We start from the raw sequence: 23,902 nt of genomic DNA on the forward strand, positions 1-23,902 counted from the left end.
TTTCAACAGCCACCAGCATGTTTTATTTCCAGAGATAGGGCATGCTAGTGTAAGGGACAATAGTGTGCATAAAGGATGGATGCTGAAGCAGGATAGAGATCAGTGACTTGAGGAACCAGTGCAAGAGATAAATGTTTGTGTGGGTTTTGTGTAGGCCTCAGGGTCCAGCTTTTCAGCACCACTTGGCTGAGTCCTTCAGGTTTCTATAGAAACCTTTTGTATGAGCCTTTAAATAGAGGCTCTGCATGTACCAAAAAAGTAAGAATTCAAGAATTCTCTGGTGTCTTTGGTTACAGGCTCCTTCTTTCACCCAAAAGTCAAGCCTTACAATGTTGAGAAGATGAGAGATACTCTGGAAGGAACAATGCTACAATGATAACAAATATCTGTATGGTTGCCATCATTTTGTGATCTTAGTTCATGTTTTATGTACAAAGCCAAAAGTTTGTATGCCTCATTTAGTAATACATGAATATTAATTAATTTGCAGTTTCTTTAGGAAAGATAACTATTTCTTTACAATTCTGGATGTTCATTAACCAATATCTTCTCTAAAAGTTGAACAGTATTGGTAGATTTATGCTTAAAGACCATGAGACAAATTCTGTGCCTGAGAGAATTGTCCAAACACTTCTTGAACTCAGGCAATCCACATCATCTGTAGCTTTAAAAATAATTCTCTCTCTCTCTTCCAAGAGGTATATTGTATAGCAATTTGCCCAGAAGAATGTAACTGTGCTAAGCACAACCTTTCCAAAGCTCATTCTAATAAAATAAGTAAATAAAAATACTGAGCCGTGGTTCTTTGATGCCAGTCAGTTTTCCTTTCATGAGTCTTTCCATCCAAGTCCAGCCACCTCCAGCTAACAAAATTTTTTTTTTCTCAAAAATAGATAAATGTCTTACAGTGTTTTTCATTAGTGAGACTTTTATCTTGAGAGGGTTTTTTTTCTTGGATGGTCCAGTTTTCATGCAAAATGAGCAGAGGACACTTTTTTCCCCTTGTCATGCTAATTTTGCTAGAAAAGGAGTTCAATTAATGTTTTTCTTCCCCCAGACAAGGTACTTTGACGTTTCACTTGAAGGGAAAAAAAACCCCTAGAAATTGAACTTCTATTTTCTCATTTCTGCTTCACATTTCCACTGCTTTCCAGGAAAAAGAAGTCATCCAAACTTCTTTTGAGGAACAGAGTAGCCAGAGCCAGAGAAAAGTGATTATTTTGGGTTCATTAACTCACTGCTCCAGCTTTTGATGGCAAAATTGCTGCCTTCTAGAGTGACTGGTTTTGAAAGGATTAGTTCTTTACCAATCAATGAACTCTTCCTCTTCCTGCTATTTCCTGTGCAATATTGGGAATTTATTGTGAAATTATTGCTTGTGGGGTTTATTTGTTTTTCTGGGGTGAATTCTTTGTCAATTTGAGAGATGGGTAAAATGCACAATTACAGGATTTGGATTTCATAGGAGTGTTATGCTCTTATATGTCCTGTAAACTCAACAGGCTCTCAGTGGTGAAGAGCAATTGAAAGATGTACTTGGAGCTGGTAAATTCAGGTAAGACCCCACATAAGGAAAACTTTCTCATTTTAGTATCAATGAAACTGGCCAATACAGCTTTTAGGTATTTTTTTAGACAGTTTTTAGATAAAATTTACAAGTCATTTTTAGGTATGGACCTGTCAGTTATTTCCTACAACTCCATAAGTTATTTAGAGAGCAGGATGGGGGAGAAGAGACTTGAGTAGTTCCAGCTGGAAGGGACCTTCAACAATCCAATTGTAGCCCAATTGCAAGTAGTGGTGGGCAGGTAAATTGCTAGGAGTGTTTTGGATGAAAAAGCCAACTCTATGCTCCCCCAAGAGTTGCAGCAGAAATAGGAGGGGGAAAAAAAGAATCATTAAAATCTGCCTAGTGGAGAAGCAGACTCAAAGCAAAACCAGGTGCTGTCAGACAGCTTGGCAGCTATCTCAGCTGAGCTCTCTGGAGCAAATTTAGAGCTACTTGTAAACTAGAGCTACTTGTAAACTCTAATCAGGTGATAATAAGTGTGCTACATAACTCATGATGATTTACAGGTGGAAAATCACCGTGAGTGTACAGGTGAGGGGCCTCCTGCTGCAACTATTCCATAGTCCATGGATGTATAGTTCATGATTCCAGGGGACAAAGCCTGTTTAAAATAAAAGCAATATATCATGTTAAGATTATCCACTTAATAACCACGTGTACTAGAGAGATGTTGTCATGCACATCAAAGGAGAACACACATTGTTTCATAGTCAGTTTTTTATTTTTGGTGTTCACAGAATTTCAGGATATGGTGCCCTCAGCAGCTCCTCACACTCCTTCCCCTTCCCGTGGCCTCCTTGGGATGGTCTCTAATGGCCTCATCTCTTTTTATGTTGTGGCACCCAAAACTGCCCCAGCACTCGAGGTGAGGCCACCCCAGCTCAGAGCAGAGCAGGACAATCCCTGCCTTGCCCAGCTGGCCATGCTGTGCTAAATGAACTCTGGTTTGGTTTTTTTAACCCTCTGAATGACAATATTTTGTAGTTGAAGTAGCTAATAAAGTACATCTAAACCACTAACATTTTCAAATCCTGATTCCTTGATCAGCCTTGTGCATGACTTTGCATGCTGCTCAGCTCCAAGATCCATGAGGATGAATCTCTCAAACCTTGCCTGCTCAGCTCATCCTCATTCAGAGACAAGATTGTGTCTTGTTGAAATGCAGAGGAGCTGCAGATGAAAGGTTCATCACAGTGTCAAAGAAAGAAGTTAATTTGGATGAAGGTGCAACAGCGTGTTGTGAGCCAGGACAGAGGAGCAATATCACTCTGTTAAATTGCACTAGTTAAATTCTGTGTCATCTTTGGTTCAAAATTACTTTCAGCTCTATGATTTAGACATTTCTGTTGCCCTATGACTACTGTACTTCCTTTTTCAGATGCATCTCAGTAAGGTTTTTGCTTTAATGTGGCATTTGCCAAATTTCTCATGTGCTATTTGATAGATCTTTCTCTTGTTGTTGGTGTAAGTTGGCAGTGCTCAGGTAGAAGAATGTGTTTGTGTACTAGGAAGTGTAAAATGCCTCAGCTCCAGGAAGATGCCTTCACTGGCTCCTCCACGTGGTGTTCTTTCCTGAGAGCTGATTACCTTGATGGGGGATGGATGGCCCAGGTTTTAAAACAGGACTTCATCACATTTCACAAAAAATAACCCAAGTAAACCCTTCTGCTGACAGCTCTGATAACTTCTTAGCTGGTGTAATAGTCACTTCCCAGAAAAGTGATTTCCCTTTGCTTAAGTCCCATGTGGCATATTTCAGATGAATCCACTGAGCTAAGCTCCATGTTCATAATAAAACCTTACCAGCAACAGGTGCTTTCTATTGAAGCTTGGTTAATGTGGGATTTTTTTTTTAACTTTATATGTTCCTTTTCAATGCTCATGGAACGCTTGTGTCTCTAAATATTCAGAGTTTGTTTAAAATATCCATGCAGCAAGCGAAACATTCTTTTTCTATTTTACCTTCAGGATACAACTTTGCAGTGACTGGGAAAAAATGTCAAGCTTTGAAAGAGCATTTGCTGTGTCTATGAGAGAGAACTGCATGAAACTCAGGTAAGAAGGGTCTGGAGCCCACCCTGGTGCTGGGAATTTGTCTGTCACTCACATCTCCTAATTAGCCAGCATGATGCTCCCGGTGAACTCGGAGTTAGGAGCTGTTCCCTGCAGAACTGGAGTCCAGCAGGAAAGAGCCAGGTAATGGCAGGAATGTGAGACACAGGCCTGGCAGCAAGGGCTCCCCATAGAGCAGGGCTGGAAGGAAGTGTTCCATTACAGCTCTCTGCTCTCACACAGCCACATTCCAGGGTGTGTGCTGCACCTTTGGTGACACAGAGCAACTTCCTGCAGCCACTGAAGAGAGTGGATTGGATATGACTCAAACCATTACCAATGCCTCCTAAAAATGGTGCTCATAGTTGATAGAAGAGTAATACAAGCTGGAACTTTGAACTGAGTTGGCTTTGCTCATGTTTTTGGGGTTTTTTAGCTGTAATGGCCTATCTGCTACCTACTGACTTGGCATCTCTTGAGATGATTCAGAGTAATATTTTATTTATTGCTGATTGCCTTGTGGTTTGTAATACTGAGTAATTCATAGAAAGAATTATCTTACCACTGTGACCTTAATAACTTTGGCCACCAGGGAAAGAAGTACATTCAGGAAAGCAGTTATGGAACTAATTGTTCAGATGGGTTTTTTTGCCTGCCTCCTATTTGTATTTACTTTTTGGAAAAGAGAAATTAAGTTTGTTTCAAATTGTTGTCTAAGTTCTGTTACAGGCTTTTTTTATCAGCAGTACCTTTGGGTTAGATACTTATTTTTCAAACTGGATGCAGAGATGGGCTGTAGTGGTTTTGCTTTGTTAATTTGAGATTTTATTGATTTTGAGATTTTTTGGTTAATGTATCAATGAGCGTGGTGGGTTTGGTGTTGGTTAATTACTAGTGTATTTATTTTTTGCTGTGAGCTAGGATTAGGACTAGGTAAAGTAGATTTAAACTTTTAAAGTTTTATTAATAATTAAATATTTTATAATTTTATTATTAAATTATTTCTATAACATCATTATTAATAAATAATAATGATAATTAAAATAAAATGTAGTAAGAATTCAAGTAAATTTTTTTACAATTTTTAATAGTTTCTTATTGATAATGTAAAGAAATAAAATGTCAAATTTTTAATTAGTTTATTATTTTGAATTTTTGGGGTTTTTTCGTTTATTTAGGGAGAGAAGTTTTTTGGGGTTTTTTTTGGTTTTTTTTTTTTTTTTGGTTGGTTGGTTTTTTTGTTAATATTATGAAAAACTCTCTATGGAGAGCTTTTCAAAATAGAATACAGTTTTCCAAAATTATGACATGGGCCCAGTATCAAAGCTATGTAATATTTGCATGTGTTGAATGATTGATAATTCCAAACCCTACCAAAGAGCTGCAAACTGAATTAAATTCCTTGTAGGCTTGAGAAGGATTCTTTTGCCAAGGTGCAGGTGTTACACATGCATGACCTGTGGCACATGTGATGATGCAAACAATATAATAATGTGATAGTTTAAATCAAAAAAGGCATGCAAAAAAACCAACAAAAGTTCATTTAATGAGATCTCAGACTATGGAACACTTTAAAATTGCATAACCAGGCAGCCTATAACAAGCTGCGATTTTAATCAAATTAATGAGTCTACAGATGAGCTCTGCTGATGACTCAGAAAAGTCTTTCCCTACAGCACAACTTCCTAACAACCCTTCATGTATCATTCATTAAACTCACTGGAACACCACCTGAAGCAGAAGGAGACACAGGACAAGGGATTTTGGAAGTGTAACCATACACAATTTTGGAAAAAAACAGCTTTATATCAAGTTCTATAAGAACAGTTCCTTAGTATGCTTGTTACAAAAAATCAACTCTTTGTCTTCACCCCTTCTGTGAGCACTGCACGTGTCCTCAAGTTTCTTTCTATGAAATACTCATATTCTCAGTATTCTTAATGCTTGTTTCAAACATGAGAATTTTGAAAATTTTATTCCACAACTTTTTTCTTTGTTTAACTAAGTTCAATATTGACATAAATTAGCCAAACCATCAGAAATCTGAGACAGCCTCTAGCCCAATAATGAAGCCTGAACTGAAAGAAACACCACCAATATGAAGAAAGCTTCCCTGAAGGGTGGTTATATTTGAAGAAGGAAGTAAATTATTTACGTTGAATTCAGGTTTCTTTAGGTTTTTTTATTGCCCCCCTGTGCTCTCTCCTGCTTCTGATAAGTTTTTAATTACTGAAGTTGCCATGAATCCTATCACATGGTTAGATTTCCAAACACAGGGTACAATTACAGCAGCGCAGGCTCCTCAAAGGATGTAGAAGAGCTGAGTGCATGTCTTTAACTTACAGGCTGCAGAATTATCATCCAAGTGCTGAGATAAAGCTGTTTATTGTTGGTACTTCTCCAGTAAACAGGTTGGTGTTTGATTTTTGAATAACCAATATTTAATATAGAACTATTTTGGATGGAAAAGAGCAAGTAAGCCTTGGACCCAGATCCATTTTTAAATCGTTGAGGGGGGTACTATCAGCTTCACCTCTGTGGTTTTGCAACCCTGGTTTTATTTGCCAATGTGAAGAGCTGCTTCTCTTCAGAACTGGCAAGGCAACATAGAGCAATGTCTTTGGCACCTTGCTGAGGTGATGTTTCCAACACCACTGTTCACTGAGGCCTCAGGTTCAGCTTTTCTATGTTTCCCATTCTGTGCTGCTTTAGTGTGTGGGTCTGAGCTTCACATGAGGGGATGGTGAGCTCTGTGCACAGAGCAGGGAGACAAAACAATTCCTGCTCCAGCTGGGCACCAAGGACAAATGATCCCAATCTCAGCCCCAGAGCACAAACCCCGTGGGCTGGAGAGAGAAAAACAAGCAGGGTGGGACTGCAGGGGCTAAAGCTGGAATGGGACAATGAACTGCAAGATGCAAATGGAGCAGAACTGATCCCAGGGAGAGAGCCCGGGAGCGCTGGGGCATTTTGGGGCCATTTTGGTTCATCTTGGGTGCAGGCCCTGGCTGGGCTCTGGTGCTGCCCAAGGTGGATCCATGGAGGAGATGCTTTGAATCAATCCCTGCTTGATTCTTTAGCTCTGCCCAGCCTCTGCTCTAGGGCAGCCTGCACAGGGCATCCCCACAGTTTGCAGCTGCCACTGGCTGAGCTCCCTCCTCCCAGGAGGATCTCCCTGGGAATGTCCCCAACATTCACAGCCTCACGTCCTTCCCCAGAGTGCTGCCTGACTGGGGAGCATCTCATAGAGTTTGCAGCTCTGGGGAAAATTACAGAATGTGCACTATTGTTGTGAAGGACTTGGTTAACAATGCCAGTGCACAGCCAAAGATGATTATCTTCCTTTTAGGATACTACAGAAATTTCACATTTTCCATAGAGGAAGGCTGAAAATTGTGTATGTGACATTTATACAGGTCTGTAACGTGCCATGGTCTCCAGAAATCTGCAGGTATGAAAACAAAAATTAATGAAACTTTATTATATGATTCTCATGGTACAATTTATAAAATGAGCAGATTTTGAAGGTGGTATAAATTATGTGTTCCTCTTCACCATCCTCTGCAAGCATGAAATGTGCTCTGATTTTTGATAGCATTGCAGTGGTACTAAAATGATATATTCAATATTTGTTGTGTTTGGGTTCCTTTTTTCTTTTAAGCTAGTGAGAATTTATGCTATTTAAATTTGTATGTAACACTAGTTTAATTTTGAAGAAAACAAATATTTCTTAAATGTGAGCGGGATGTTCTTCCCATGGACAAAACTGCAGTTTGTAATTCTTAATGGTTTTTTGTTGCTTAACTAGTCATCTTTTTGCTCTGACAAAATACTCTCATTTTATGTGTGTTGTAAACTTCAGATTAGGAGTGTAGGAGTCTAGTTCCTGAAATTCACTGCCCGCTTTTATACTGCATAAAGGAAATGTTATATATTTGTTTGGTTGGTTTTTAACAAAAAATTAAACCAAAACCTAGTGTTTTTCCATTTCTGCAGTGCTCATCTGTTCAGGTTTCATTTGTCATTTTAAATCCAAGGTGACAGAATTCATGAGCTACACAACATTAGACTCTGAATTCTGAATTGTTAATTTTTATTTTGTTGTTGAGTAATTTTTATTTTCCTAGCAAGTGGAACTGCTAGGCATTTTTTCAGGAATTTTTGGCAAAAAAGCGAAAGGGAATTTTTGGGGAAAATTGGGAATTGTTGGGACAAAAGTTGGGATATTTTGGCCAAAAACAATTGGGGTTTTTTTGGGGAATTTTGGGCAAATTCTCACCTGTAATAAGAGATTCCTTCCTTAACATGGGAATGCTGTTGAGCATTTTTGTCATTCTCCCAAAAACAAATTTTACCAGGACAGGTCATCTTATGTTTTGTAGACTGGGAGAGGTACACAAGCCAGGCCACAATTAATATTAATACAAATGAATATAAATAAATTACAATTCTTCCATCTCCTCTATTCCTTTCATCATCAATGTGCTGAAACTTGTGGCTAAAATGACAGAAAAAGGAATGTACAATGCCTTCACAAGTCATGTTTCTGTATTGAAACATGGTACTTTCCTTCATGGAAAAAGTACAGGAGTTGCCCTTTCTGACAGGTAAATATATTCTTCTTTATATTGATATATTCTTTATTGGAGTTCTGCATCTTTTCATTCTTGGCTAGAAACATTTTTTTGTGTGTTAGAAGCCATGTTGGAGAGAACCCCTCTCTTTTTTTTTCCCACACACATTTTTTTGTCTCTTTTGATGTCACTTTCAGGAAGGTTGCAATTACTTTCTTATCCCAAATTCTAATTGCAAAATGCAATAAATGTAGGTGGAATAATGGCAGCTAAACAGGGAACAGCATACAGGGAGACAATATTTTAAGATGCTCTCCTGCTGTAATGAAATAAATCAGTCATTCTGTATTTAGTGAAGAAATTTCTAAGAATTACATCTCCCCTTTTCCATGGCAAGGAAGGAAAATGCTCTGAAATTTTCAGTCTATTTTATTTTTTTCTGGTTTTGAATGAAGAAGAGTTTGTGATTGTAAGCTTTTGTGTCCCACACCATTATGTTGTGGTGTTGTGGGTTCATTTATTTTCTTTTTTAATTTTTTTAATAGTATAACATGCATTATGTTCTTGTATTTCTTATTATGAATAATCTTTTCTGAATGGAGCTTCATCATAATTCAAGTGCCCACTAAAATAAAGGTTAGATTCCCTGTATGTAACTTTGGTGGAGAAGCTTTTATAAATTACTTTATTGTTCCACAGGCCTTGGAGAGTGCTGCTGTGGATGGCAATGAGTGTGACTCATCTGGCTATAGAGCTGGAAGTGTAATATTAAAGAAAATAAATAACAAGGCTGCAAAGAGCAGTAAATGAGGAAATGAGGCATGGATGTGTGAGACGGAGGCTGGTCTGCTGCATGGAAGTAGGTACCACCTAATTACTTGGGAAAAGGAACTTAGTGAGGGCAGAGCAAGACCATGAATGCTCTGGAAGCACTGTAGGACATGCCTGGCCTCTCAAAGCAGTGTATATGGAAGGGATAGCTTGAAAATTCCAGTCTTGAAAGGAAATACGTTAGAATTGTTGAAGAAGAGATTTGTGCTATCTTTTTTTTTTTTTTTGGTTGATTTTACTGCTTTTTCATGTATCTGCTATTATAAGGAGGGTTTTGCATTGTGCAGGAACAGCTCATTTTATTCAGTGTCAAAAGCTATGAGGTTTACTTCTTTAAAAAAAAAAAAAGAAAAAAAATGCCCAGAACATTCCCTCAGTCTAAGTTTTTACTCAGGGAACTTTTAACAAACTACAGCTGGGAACTGTAATGTAAATTTTGTTGCATGAAAAACGGATCTGAGAGCCAGCAATGCCCCCTGTCACTCACTGCAGCAGGAAAGGCATCACCACTCTCATGGTAACCCCAAAACTGTGCAGGACTTTTGGGCAGTCCTTGCTCTCTTACCACGCTCTTTTTTTTTTTTCTTTTCTCCCCTGGAACTTTTATTCTTTTATAGAAGAGGAAAATAACTCTTCCTGCTCTCCAAAGGAGCATTCCATGCACAAACTTCTTTTTTTTTTTTTGTTTTGTTTTTAGTTGACCATTGACTGTGGGCAGAAATACTTTTCCTATATCACTCAAATGTGTTTATGTTCTTAGGTTAAAGACCACCAACATCACCACCCTATGCAATAGAGAAATTGCTTGGCAAGTCTGAATGTATTAAACTCTACCTCCAGTAAGTTTATTTTGGTAAAAAAAAAAAATAAATTAGGGCATTCTGTTGATGTGTGTTTGCACCAATATTGATGAAAGCACTGGCGTGGCCAAAGCTCTAAGACATGTTACTTAGAGAAGATTGAAATCAGTGGCACTCAGATCTTTCCAAATTCAGTGCTCACATATTCTAGGAACTAAGGACATAGAATGAAACTGCTGAATCATTTCCATGTGGAACCCTGTGATCAAGTTGTGTCCACAAAAGACACAGACTGATAGGGGTGTGCTCATTAACATTTTGCTGTTTGAGTACAGTTTTTACTCCTACAACCAGATGAAATATTTTGCAGTTCATTTTTTGAGATTGTGAAACTGTCATCAGCAAAGCCTGCTGGGAAAACCAAGAATAAAATCTATATTATAATTTCATTGATTGAACATATTAATGTATTAATTATTTATTAACACATTGGATCGAATTATTTCTTATCAAAATGAATTAGAGGGAGACATTTATTCTGTAAATCATGTTTTGGATTTTGAAATAAGCAAGAATAATATGTCTAGGTGTTATCTAAATATTATATCTCTGATATCTATTTTACAAGAATTTTTTTTGTTAATGAGGTGAGCTGTGGCAAATACATTTTCCAAAGCTGCTTCATACAAGCTACTGGAATATAACTAAATCTGGGGCCTTGACAGATAAAAAGATGAAGGTCTTATAGAGTTTGTTATTGGCCTTAGAAATGATGAATTATTTTCCTTATAATGATGCATAATTACATACATAAGTAATATATATATATATATATAAATACTATATATATAATACATTGTATGTTCAATATACAATATTATATAATACATATATATGTATATACTAATACATATAATACAAATATATATAAATATAGATTAAATATTAAATCTATATGTATATGTATGTATATGTATATATGCACATACATTTATGTGTGTAAATATAAATAAAGCAAAAAGAATGGTTTGATTCTATCATTTTTATAGGAAGCGGACCATTTCTCAAGAACTAAATAAATCAGTTTCAACAATGTTTGTCAAGAACTGTAAGTTAGAAAGTAAATTTAGAGACACCAAGGGAAAATACATTTTATATTAAAGTATTGATAGTGGTTTCTTGAAACCATGTTGTTTGTCAAGTGACACATTTCTAGTAAAGATTTGGCTATTCCCAGGGGGGGAAAAAAATCTAACAAATTGGATGATCTGGGGCTTGGGTAGAGCAGGATTATTGTGGCTGTCACTTCAGATATTTTCAGTGCTCAAGCTCAGGTAGCATCTGGATGGAGAATATCCAGGAGTTTTTACAGGCACAGATGCAGAGGATGATCCAAGTCCTGGGCTTCCTGCTGCAGTTTGTGATGGCTGGTGGCAGTTCTCCCAGCTCAGGAAAAATCACTGGACATATTGGAATAATTGCTATCTTGGAATAACTGTATATATTGGAATATTGGATGTTCACGTGAAAGGATGGCTTAAGCCTAGGAAGAGGGTTTTATTAAGGAGAGCTCTCCCCTATTCTGGCACTTCTCTCCCTCTCCCACCAGCATTTTCCATCATCTTGCACTTCCATGTGGCAATTTCCTCTGTGGTGGGAAGTATATGTACTATAAATCCATTTAATATATGGTGTAAATGTGCATGTTTCTTCTATTCTTCTTTTTGAAAAACATTCTTCTTCAATTCTGTTTGAAAAATATTCTTCTTTTTGAAAAATATTCTTCTTTTTGAAAAATATTCTTCCTCTATTCTTCTTGTTGAAGAATGTTCTTCTCATACTCTTCTCTTCTATTCTTCTTGTTGAAGAATGTTCTTCTCATACTCTTCTCTTTGAAGAATATTTCTTCCTCTGTTCTTCTTTTTGAGGAATACTCTTCCTCTGTTTTTCTTTTTAAGAATATTCTTCCTCTGCTCTTCTTGTTGAAGAATATTCTTCCTCTGCTCTTCTTGTTGAAGAATATTCTTCCTCTGCTCTTCTTGTTGAAGAATATTCTTCCGCTCTTCTGCCTTTTGAAGAATATTCTTCTTCTACTCTTCTTTTTGAAAAATATTCTTCTTCTACTCTTCTTTTTGAAAAATATTCTTCTTCTACTCTTCTTTTTGAAAAATTTTCTTCTTCTACTCTTCTTTTTGAAAAATATTCTTCTCCTCCTGCTGAGGTACTGAAATCCAGCTGCAGAGGCCTGTAGGTAATCTTCTGCTCATCTCCAGCAAGAGACTGTCAGTCAAATCCAGATTAGGGAGTCCTGGTTTGACCAACTACAAAAGTTACAGAAAGAACTCCCAGGAGTATTATAAGAAAGTAAAAATTCTGAAAAATAGATAAAAAAATAATAGGTATGGGTCTGACATGTCTTTACACTTAAGGAAATGAAGAACTGATAGTATTGATAAAGAAAACAGAACTCCCAGTTTTGAAAGGCACTAAGAAATTTCACTGAGCTACTTAAAAACTGCTCTGCTCATAAAGCACCAGTCCCTGCTAAGTCCCCATCACACACAATGGGTAAAACCAGGGATGAGATATTTTCCATGTTTTTTGTGCTCTTCACCTGCTATTTTTCATTTTACTCTTTTCTCCCTGAGCTGCACAACAGCAAGCCAAGACCTTCTGAGCACCCTTGACTCGATCTCTCTTCTCAGAAAAGTGTGATTCAGCAGCAGAAAATGTTACAGGTAGGTGCTTTATTTCATTTCTCCTTCTTAGAAATGTCAGCTGCAGCAAACTTGAGCGCATTGTCTTTATTCTAGCAAAGACACAACCAATTCTTATGGATTTGACCTGGATGTTTTCATTTATAGAAGGATACCTGTCTAGGATTATTTTATTTGTAGCAGTGTTTGTTCTTGAATTCTTCTCAGCAAAAATTCACCAAATGCAGCAAACGTTCTTTCTTGTGTTCAGCAAGAAAAAAATCTCTGTCCTATTAGTGATAAACAAAACTGAGATTTGTGTGCACAAACCAAAACTGATCCAAATATTGTCACTTGAGTGTTGCAGTTAGTCTCTTCCAACAAAAGATGGCACTGCTCAATTTTCTTCAAAACTCATCTCCATTCATTGAAATTAAATGCTCCTAAAAAAGTTCCCTTGTCTTTGTCTAGAATCTGCACACTTAGATGAGTATTTGTTATTACCAACCAAGTAATAATTTGGCCTCAGATATTTCTAAAAATATGTTTCCACAAAAAATCCCAAGTGAAAAAAAACCTAAGTGCCAATAATTCACAAATTACTCTTGCCACTTGTTGAGCTTCAATTTGAAGTCAATAATTATTTTATGGACGCAGCTTTTCTACAAATAGGAAATGAAAGGAAAATAGTTTCTAAGATTGTCTCAGATCTATTTTTTTTTTCTTGTAGGCAACACACATTAACCATTTAGATATTAATTTAAATGCCTCTTGGTGAAGGGTTATCTTTTCCTCAGAAGTTTCTGCTTACATTTTGGCTGTACCCAAAAGCAGGGATTTTACTTAAATTTGAACTTCTCCAATGCCTTGTATAAAATTAGACAGCTCTATACTTCAGAGCTTTGCTAGATTCAGGCATAGCAACCATCCAATGATTATCATAAATTAAAAATTAGGGAGGCAATAAGGAGAATGTGGAATTTATTATTATTTATTACTTATAAGAACACATAGAATTTATTTAGTGTAAAAGTCCCCACAGACAAATTTGCAACAGGTCTGTCATACCTGTTGCCATGACTGGAATGTAAAAAACCAAAAGCCAAACCCAAAACATTACTGTAATAATAATATACAAATGTCAGAAAGTAATTTAATTAATTCAGGGAATAAAACCTGAGATACCTCAGCATAATGTAAAAATACACAAAATCATGCATGTTTTTTCCCTTGTCTTATTTTAATGCAATCTGAAGTGTCAAATATACAAAGATAACAGAAATTTCCCACAGTACCCAGAGTGCTCTGTGTTAAATGGCACCGAAGAGGTTCTGAAGGTTTTGGATAAAGGGTAAAATTTACTTCCTGACTTTGTTTTGGTTTTAGTCAGTTGTGGGGAAATTTCTGTTTTTCAGGAATGGCATTTCACATAGTTTTTTCAGGGGTTTTTTGAGTTTATTTCCTAAAAATACTGTAATGCTGTGCTTTGAGAAACACTCTGCATTGCTCTTTTTCAATGCTTTCCATGCTTCCCTCAAGGGGGAACAAAAAAAAAACAAGGATTCCCTCAAAAACAAGGATGTTTAGATCTATTATTATTATTATCTTCTTATTACCTTTTAGAAATAAAATTACTAAGTGAGAGATGCTATATTTCCTAAGAAGGTTCTTCAACATGACAAAATTACTTTTTTTTTTTTTTTAGAAAGAAAGAGTCAGATGTTGTTCCAACCACAAGAAATTATTCAGAGCACAAAAAACTCCCCAAAAATAAATGCCCTCCAATTCTGGTGGGCATCACTTTGGATGGGATCAGCAACAATAGCTGGGAAAACTAAATTAAAAAAAAAAAACAAACATGACCAAATTGTAATCTGTAATTCAAACATGATTGTGGAAATTTATGATAATGGCTTCATAGCAATTCAAACAATGAAACAATTCAATTTCAGAAGGGCAGTAATGAATTTTTTATTGGCAGAGGAGTCCCTAGTTCTTATATGTAGCTCACTAGGTCAGTCTTAGCAGCAAATAGGACAATGAAGCATTGATAAAAATTCATCATTATCCTCATTGGGTGGAAAGAAAATGGTGTTTTTACAGGTCTAGGCCCATTTTCACAGCAAGAAATCACCTTACCTCATTAAAAATACATTAGCACTTTGTTTATCTGCTCAGGAAGAAGGGCTTTAATGAGATTCATCTTAAATTACTGTTTTGAGAGAAACAGCACATTAGGTACTACACACATATTTCAGCATATATGCAGTAAATATAAAAACCCCTTTAACCAAAGGGAAAAAAACACATAATACACTAAAAATTAAGAGGCAGAAATCACTACCTTGTGGCTTTTATTCCCCATTGTGCATGTAGAATTTGTTCTAATAGGCCACTCTTGGAGCTGGGAGTTTCCCCACATGTACACACTTCAATACATTTGGCTTTTTTTTGCCCCACATCTCTTGGCTGCGCAGCGAATTCCACAGTAACTCTGTGCCAGCCCTGTCTCTGAGCTCTTTGCCCTTCCTGTGCTCTGACTGCATCACTGCAGGGCTCTCTCTCTACAAACACTCACGTCATGGCTGTGTTTATTAGAGCTGGAAATGAAAAGTGTAACTTCTCCCAAGGGACACTGCAGGAAAAAGTCATCCCGAGGAATTGGACTTTTTGCTCCCTCCTCGCTCATGGAGAACTCTGCTGACTCCTGTCACAACCCCAGCTGCCAAGAAGTGACCAAGCAGGGGCTCAACTCAGAAATTCCTACAACTTTATCACATCTGAGGTACTGAAAACATTCAATCTACTGCTGATGTGCTTTTGGAAGGAAAACCCAAGTGATATGGAGTAACAGGAGAGAGCATGAAGAAGGGATTGAATGTGATGGTCAAGGTGAACGCAAAACTTTATCAGGAGGTCAGTCCTGTGTTGAGTGTGGATGGTAGTAAACTGAATTGCAAACTTTGCCACAATGGCTTAAAAATGCATCTGGTTCTTTCTAGGAGGGATGTGATTTTCCTGGCGTGCTGCTCCTTCATGGTTCTGCATCAGCAAGTGAAATTCAGCAATTTTATGAGGTGGGTGGCTTGCAGATGTTCTCTCAAAACTTGGGTTCTTTCACAAGTGGCGTCACAGCAATATGCAGTTAAAGAAGTCAAAATTTCATGTAAGTCATCTTTTTTTAATAAGCTAATTTAGATGTACCGAAAATAAAAAGCAACAGTTAAATTTTTATTCGTAAAGTGAACATTTTAAAAACAATGCGGAGATCATGAAGGTATTCCAGGCAAAGGTTGTTTTAATTTTATACATTCCAGAAAAAGAACAAATTGTGGAAATCTTTGAGACCACCTTAATTTCAAAATACCCCATCTTCAATGAAGCTACCTCACCATATACCTAAAAATATCATTCTGTGTTCCTCAGGATGTCAGCCAAATCCATATGGTGAGAGGCAAAGCACAATAAAATGTAATGGAAAGCAGATTTTGGAGTATGGTATGTATAGTATAGTATGTATAGTATAGTATGATGTTTGCAGCCAAATTCCTGAGTAAACCTTGGATCTCTTACCTTCAGCTTCAGTCCTGTGCTCTGGGGCTGCCTGCAGACCTTAGTGTAGGTAATTAAGGATGTTGAATAAGTGGTAAAAACTCTCATTTGGGCAGTTTGATTGCTGCTGCTTGTCACAAGATTCACAACTCTGTTCAGCAGAAATTACAGATTGAACAAGAGCTGTACCTTCCATGATGCCAAAATAGCATCAGCATGGGAAAAAAAGGAAATATTCTTAAGAAACATTGAGCACAATGTTCTTCCAATAAACCCTTCTGCTCTGAGAAAATCATGGCAAATATTTGTTAAATTATCAGAGGAAAAGTCGTTTTAATTCTTATCCCATCTACTGCTGCTCCTTAAGTTCAGGAGCAGTGCCTCTTTATGCTTGGCTTGCAAAAAGCTCCTCCTCTTCCTTGCTCCATATGTTTTGGCCTGAATACAGAAGGTTTTTGTTTTATCAGGAAAGCTCTTGGCACAGTCTGCCCTGCCCCTGATGCTTCCTGATAAATTTCTATTTGTTTTCCTCTGCCCTGTTTCCCAGCCCTGTTAAATTCCAACTTGATACACATCATCCAGGTATTTAGGGCACATTTGGTAAAGGCCTTAGCTGTCTAGGATAGAAATGAGAATTTAGATGCCTCCATCTAAACCCATTGCTTATGTGCTTTTTTCAGTTCTCTTTCTGGGTTTATTTTCTAAAAATAATTCGCTGCGCTTTGAAAAACAGTTCTTCAATCCTTTCAATGCTTCCCTGAAAAACAAGGTTTCTATTATTATTATCATTATTTTATTATTACTTTTTGGAAATAAAATTGCTAGGTGACAGATTCTCTACTTCCTAAGAAGCTTCTTCGACACAGCCAGTGCAGAAAACAGGAAAGCAAGGATAAGAAATCCAAGACTTCCAGGAGCACGTCCCAGCCCCTAGCCACAGAAATAGTTAAATAAGTGAGTAAAACCCACTCCCACTCTCTGCCATGTGGAAGCTGCAGGCACCTGACTGCACCTGAATCTGTAGGGTTTGGACCATGCTTGTGAAAAAGTCAATAATAATCATAGGAGATCATAAGTAGAGACCATAAGTCAATAATAATAATAAAAGACCATAAGTAGAGAAAGGGAAAAAAAGTAATTTGATTTGCCCAATATGAGGTGTTCTCTGTTCTGCAAGAGTATTATTTGACTTGCAGAATAGGAAGAATATAGTAGGAATTCTCCCTTCCTACTAGAAACAGTAGAAAGGAATATTCGAAAATTTCTGAAGCAAAATCTGTTCCTCATCCTTTCAACTTCTATAATGAAAACAAAATTTATCTGGGCTGCTAAAAATCAAAGTCAACACTGTTTGGATTCAAACTCATTGGTATCATATAAAAGCTTTTTATCACTAGGAGCTTCCTGAGCACTTAAAACTGCTCATTATAGAGAACAGAATGTTCTTTCAAGTTCAGGTTCATTTAATGGAGGTAGGAGTTTCTTTGATAAAACCATTTTATTTGCTTCAGTGTTTATTTAAAACATTATGCTAACATTCTTTGACAACCCAAATGAGAAATATTGATAGTATAATACTATTAAAATAATAAGAAAAAATAAATATAGTCTTCTTCCATACTTTCTATTTTTATTATTAAAATAAATAATACAAATTAATTAAAAATATATGATATAACAATATATAATGATATAACAATATATAATAATATATAAAGAGTCATATCAAAAAGTACAGTATTTAGATTGCAATATGCAAAAATAAATCCAATTTCAAGTGTTGCTCACTTGCAACAGGCAATTAGGAGTCAGTCTCTGTTTGCATTAAATGCAATTTCCTTGTGGTCAATTCATAACTTTGTTTCTTTGATAAAACCATTTTATTTGCTTCAGTATATATTAAAAACATTATGCTAACATTCTTGGACAATACAAACCAGAACTATTGATAGTATTAAAATAGTATAGTATTAAATAGTATGAAATAGTATTAAATAGTAAGAAATAATAGTATGATAAATAACAGTGTGATAATAGTATTAAAATAGTATGAAAAAATAAATGTAGTCTTCTTCCACAGTTTCTAATATTTTTATTAGAAAAATAAATACTATAAATGAATGTATTAAAATATGAAAATATATAAGAAATATAACAATATATTATATGAGAATATATTTAAAAATAAATACATTTAAAAATAAATCATATTAAAAAATACAGTATTTAGATTGCAAAATGCAAAAATAAAAATCCAATTTCTAGTGCTCACTTGCAACAGGCAATTAGGAGTCAGTCTCCATTTCCATTAAATGCCATTTTCGTGTGGTCAATTCATAACTTTTTCTTGTAAAATCAGGCAACTTTAAGAGTTTGGAAGCCTCAACAAATTATGTGATTCTGATTTCTATGCACTCAAAGAGAATTACAACTTTAATTTTTACTTTTTTGAAAAATTTACATCATTAGCATTAAAAAGTTTTAAGGCGATAAAATACTGTAACTTTAAAGTACTTTGAAATCTGCCTGCATTTATTTAGTTCTGTGTTATAGCTTCTCTTATATTCCTGAATTTAGAGTGCTGGCTTCTATCACCTGAATAGAAAAATGAACTTTTTCCTCTGGAAAAGAGGAAGATGGATGATATATATATATATATATATAGATATAGATAGATATAAATATATATACATAAAAATATAGATATATAGATATAGATATAAATATATATATATATATAAAAATATAGATATATATATAGGTATAAATATACATATATATATAAATAAATAAATATATATAAATATATAAAAATAAATATATATAAATATATATTTATATGAAAGGCCTTGAAAGTATGCAGAAGAGATACCAAGTTCACATGTTGGGGTTTCACAAAATTGTTCCTGTAGTTTTGAAGACATTTGAAGGCAGGCTGTGGGAATGTAAAGAACTCATAGTAAAGCAAAGGAATATCAAATGTTCCATTTGTTATTCCTGCTTTACTGTTTCCCCTGTCATTATGGCTATCAAACTGGCTCTTTCCTAGTTAAATAAATAAGATTTTATTTTTCCAGCATAGCCTTAAAATGTCATGTAGATTGTCCCCTACACAACCTGCCTTTTTGGAGCTTTTTAGGAGAAAGGAATTGGATGGTCCTTTCAGGACCTCATGAGTAAGGGTGCAATCCTGTTAAAGCTATGCCAGTGGGTCACTCTCCTCCTCCTTAGGATCAAAGACCAGCATGTGCTGGTCGATGACACGGACCACCCTGCTGAAGCTGCCCTGCTTCTCCTTCTGGCTCTCTGGGCGCACCCGGACCACCACTTGGACATGGCTGCAGACATCTTCTTCCTTGGCAGGAGTCATCCCTTCTGCTCCCCAGCTCCACTCCCAGCACCCTTTCAGATCCAGCAGCCGAATCCTTTCTGCAGCACACAAGAGAGGTTTTATTTGCAAGAGGAGCCTTTCACTCTTCCAAGCAGTTCACGCGTTTGCTCAGGCCCCTGTGCTGGGCCCAAGGGCTGCCCCAAGGAGACTTTGGCAAACTCTGCAATGGCCTCGAAAGGTGCCTTAGCTCAGCACAGCTTCCAGAAAGGAACCAACCAGCACTGCCCCAGGGAATTCTCGAGTTTATTTCAGAATGTGAAGTACTACATGGCCTACAGGCTTTCCTTTATACAGACCAAGCTTTCAGAGGAGGCACCGCATTTCTGTGGACCAAGGCGAGCAGTCTTTTTGCTCTTCAGCACAAAGAGGAGCTGCCCGTGTTGCCCTCCCTGGACTGACCCAGGCACGTCGCGCGTACATTTAAAGAGAGTTAAAGCGGGATTTACGTTAACGTGCCCCGCAGTACAGGGGATGCAGTAACCGGCCCCAAAGCGGAATTCCCTTTAAACAGCCCATTCCCTTTAAACAGCCCATTGCTGCTGTTGGCAGCGCGCTGCTGGCTCGCCCCGAGCAGGGACACGGTGCAGGCTCCCAGCGCCGCCGCTGCCGCTCCAGGGCCGGCTCGCCTCCCTCAGCCGCGCCCTTCCCAGACCCGCCCGGGCCGTGCCCTCGGCCGTTCCCGGTCTCTGTCAGCCCCGGGCCGTGCCCTCGGCCGTTCCCGGTCTCTGTCAGCCCCGGGCCGTGCCCTCGGACGTTCCCGGTCTCTGTCAGCCCCGGGCCGTGCCCTCGGCCGTTCCCGGTCTCCCCCTCTCTCTCACCCCCAGGCCGTGCCCGCACCGTCCCGGGCTCTGTCTCTCGGTCGCTGTCCCGCACCAACCGCCATCCACCGGCCGCGCAATTCAAACACGGGCAGGCCGCGCTCCTCGCCTCCTGATTGGCTGTGCGCCGTGACGTCAGCTGAGCGACGGCGCCAGCGGTGAGTGCGTGGGACCGGGCGCGCAGCGGCGTGCGCGGGGTCTGAGGGGCGCGGGCGGCGGCGGAGCCCGCGGGGAGGGCAGGGAGGCGGCACGTAGGGAAGGGAGGCTGGGAGGGAATGAGGGCGGCCGTGAGGGAAGGGCGGCGCTCCCGGTGCTGCCGGGGAGCGGCCGCCTGTGGCTCCGCGTGTCCGGCTCCAGCCCCCCTGGGCTCTCCTCGCGGCGCTGCTCCGGCCGCCTCCGATCCAAAGCGCTTCGGGCTGGGGTTTCTGTCCCCGCCGCCTTTGGTTCTGCTCCAGCGCCGGTGCCGGCCCGAGGGAGCGGCCTGCAGCGGTGCCCCTCAGGCCGCCCCTCCGGGCGTGCGCTGTGTAAAATGAAATAAAACACAAACTCTGCGCTCGCCGTGAGGAGGAGATGCCCGGGGTGCAGGAGGAGGGGGCTCTCTGTGGGCAGAGTCCCTCGCGTTCCCCCAGGGCAGGGCAGGGATGGGGGCACTGCCGGGGCTCTGCCGCTCCTCGCCCTCAGCGGAGGGGCCGGGACAGAAGGGGAAGGGAGAAAAGGCCCAAACTCGGCGGCTGCCATGGAGAGAGGTGAGCAGGTGAATCAGAAGCTGTGCAGACAAGCAGGGCAGAGCAAGGAAAGCCTTCCCGTGGGCTCAGCCATCTCCGGGAGAGCAGGGCCCATCTCAGGTGATAATTAATGGTCACCATTGTTGGGAACAGCGGTGCCACCACCCCGATCCTGCTCTGCCCCTTTCTGTCTGGAGCACGGTGTCCTTTGCTCTGGGGAATCCCTTCAGTGCCTTGGGTCACTGCCCCAGCTGTGTCTCCTCGCTGCTGTGCCCAGCAGAAACCCCAAGCAGCCCAGCTCAGCCCCTGGGGAGGAAATGAACTCCAGCCCAGCCAGAGCCAGCAGAGCACACCGTGGTAATGCTCATGTTTTCTGTAGGCACACCGGGGATTGTTGCAAAACACACATCCGTGTGTCTGCTCAAAGTTAGTGATGTGCACTTTCAAATTTAAGGTGGGGGAATTATGGCCCTGTTAAAGCCTAAATGATCAGCAGAGTAACTTTATCAGCATATCCTTATGCAGGCAGAGTATTGGTAGCCTCTGGCAAGGTAAAGTCAACAAAAGCACATAGTAAAATCTGATGGTGACAAGAATCTACTTACTGCTTGAACATTATTGATTTGTAGATAATCTTAGAAGTTCTGAAAACATTTTGCTGATGTGACATATCTATAAAGCTGCCCAACTTTGAATGTGTATAGCTTTGCCTATAGCATTTCCCCTATGTTATTTAAACAAATGTTTGTTTGAAAGTAATTCCCAACATCTACTGCTCTTCTAGGCTGATCAGCTCCAAAATGTTACCTCAAAATCTGTGCCAACTTTGCAAATGTTTGTTTCTGAGTAAGTTGAAACTGAACTCAGTAAATGTGGCTGGTTTGGCCAGAAGGATCCATTCTTCATCAGAAAAGCTTTCTGACTCTGAGTCAGAGGAACAAACTGTCCAGAAATGTGAAACTGAAGAGCTGCCTCAAAATACAGAGAACAGTAATTCTGGAAGATTGCACGTACCAGTGATGCTGGAGGAGGTTGTTAATTGTTTATCCCCTCAGCCAGGTCAGGTGAGTTAAATGATTAATTGTCATCTGTGATCCATTAACAGTGCAGCAGACCAATTTGTGGAGTGTGGACTTTTGTTTAGAGGAATAAAGGGATGCTCTTAAACAATCATCTGTATCTTTCAAAGGTTCTCAATTGTTTTGAAGTTCCCATTAAAACTCTGTATTCAAACTAATAAAATTCTGGTGTCTGTGTGCCTGAATGCCCAGGTAGGTGGTGTTTATTAAAACTGTCATATTTGACTCTTCTGTTGCTCTTGTGCTTGTCTTTCTGAGTTGCACTTGTGTGTTCTTAAGGTGATGTTAATCACTCAGAGGAGAGTTCTCATGTGTGGTTATCTCATCAGTTTTTGAAGAGCCCTCTTCCTCTTGGATAAGAGGTTGTAAGTATGTAAGTTTTAAAAACTGTTTAGCCTCATTGGCATGGAGAGCTGGTTCAAGCCTTTTGGTTTGGGTATGGTACTGAGTGCTTTGCTTTTGGTGTTTGGGGTGGTACATGGTTACACCTGAAAAAAATTGAAAAAAAAATTATACCCAGGGAAATGTTTTTTTTCTGGTGGTCTCAGTATTAATTTGAAGGGCTTTTTTGAATAATGTAAATTCTTAAATAACGTTCACATTTCAGGTACTTTGATCTGTGATTTTAGTGCTTATGTTAGCTTCATAGAATCTTCTAGTTTAGGCTTACCAGTGTGTTGTTTTACTACAAAGACTGGAACAATAGGCCAAGAAGTAGAAAGGTCCAAGTGTGCATGTTTTTATTTTTATTTGAGAACAGCAGGATCCCACAGTGGCAAAGTGATGTAGCAAGTTTGAGGTGGATTCAGCGGTCAAAAATTTGCAGTCAAATCTTGTTGTGTTGCTTTGTGTATCAATTTTAAGTCTTTGAAGAAGCAGTGAAAATGCAGATAGTGTTGATACACATTAGCATACAAATTGCTTTAATTGCATGTGTTCTACTGTTGAAGACACCTAAATTAGAGAAATGCATAAGGAACTTGGAGTTCAGATTTTATTCTGATGTCAGAACTGTGATGACATTTTCACACATTAAATGAATATATAAACTGTGATGCACTATGTGAAATATTTTTTCCAGTTGTGTAAGTTTTTTACTTTGATAAGAAGAGCCTGATGAAGTCAGTGTCCATTACACTCTCTTTGTTGATGTAGAAAATCTTACTTGGCAACAGGACTTGTAAAAGAAGCTCTCCACGGTTGTGAACTGTGAAGAGTAACTGTTACTGCCCCTGGAGACTTTTTCTAATTTAAATATTTATGGTTGTAAAATAGCTTATTATTGGGATGGGATTTTTTCAGGTCTGTGTATGCAGATTTTTCAGATTCCTCAACTGGTTGTGAACCACTTATGACTGCTGTAAGAGAGCCCAAGTGTGTTTGCCTCAAACACAAGCATTTATAATGCTGCCAACCTGTTCAGCATGACTGCAATTGCAAACTGTTCAGCACTTCTGTTTTTCTTTTTCTGCATGTATTCACAGCACTTTCTGAAGCCTCGAAAAATAAGTAGTGTGCAAAAGGATGCAATGTGTCAGCTGAGTTTTGCTAGTGTCAGTGAAAGTCTAAACAAGTTGAGACAGTTCCTCACTAACCCTAGTGATGGTTATCAGTTTGTACTAACTTTCACGTCAGCTGGGAGGGTCACACCAATTTATATTTTTATGATTACAATCATGACAGGAAGTCTATGAACGCTTGGTTTTGTGGGCAGGAAAGGCAGTGCTGCTCTGATCTTGAATTCAGTTTTTCTGCTTTATTTCCTCACACATAAAGATTTCTTTTGCTCAGCTTTAATAGAGTTATATTCCTTG

The 23,902-nt window shown here is 38.6% G+C and overlaps 1 protein-coding gene across 1 annotated transcript in view; it reads left to right on the top strand.

Annotated features, from left to right (window-relative positions):
* Nucleotides 1–20,367: 20,367 nt before the first annotated feature.
* Nucleotides 20,368–23,902, top strand: part of METTL15 (methyltransferase like 15) — a 78,528-nt gene continuing 74,993 nt past the window's right edge. Inside the window, exons 1-2 of the mRNA XM_036385059.2 lie at nucleotides 20,368–20,442; nucleotides 21,794–22,073. Of these exons, the coding sequence (XP_036240952.1) occupies nucleotides 21,810–22,073 (264 nt within the window). The 5' untranslated portion in view covers nucleotides 20,368–20,442; nucleotides 21,794–21,809. The remainder of the gene's footprint in view (nucleotides 20,443–21,793; nucleotides 22,074–23,902) is intronic.

Source organism: Molothrus ater, chromosome 6, assembly GCF_012460135.2.
Source record: "Molothrus ater isolate BHLD 08-10-18 breed brown headed cowbird chromosome 6, BPBGC_Mater_1.1, whole genome shotgun sequence".
NCBI lineage: Eukaryota > Metazoa > Chordata > Aves > Passeriformes > Icteridae > Molothrus > Molothrus ater.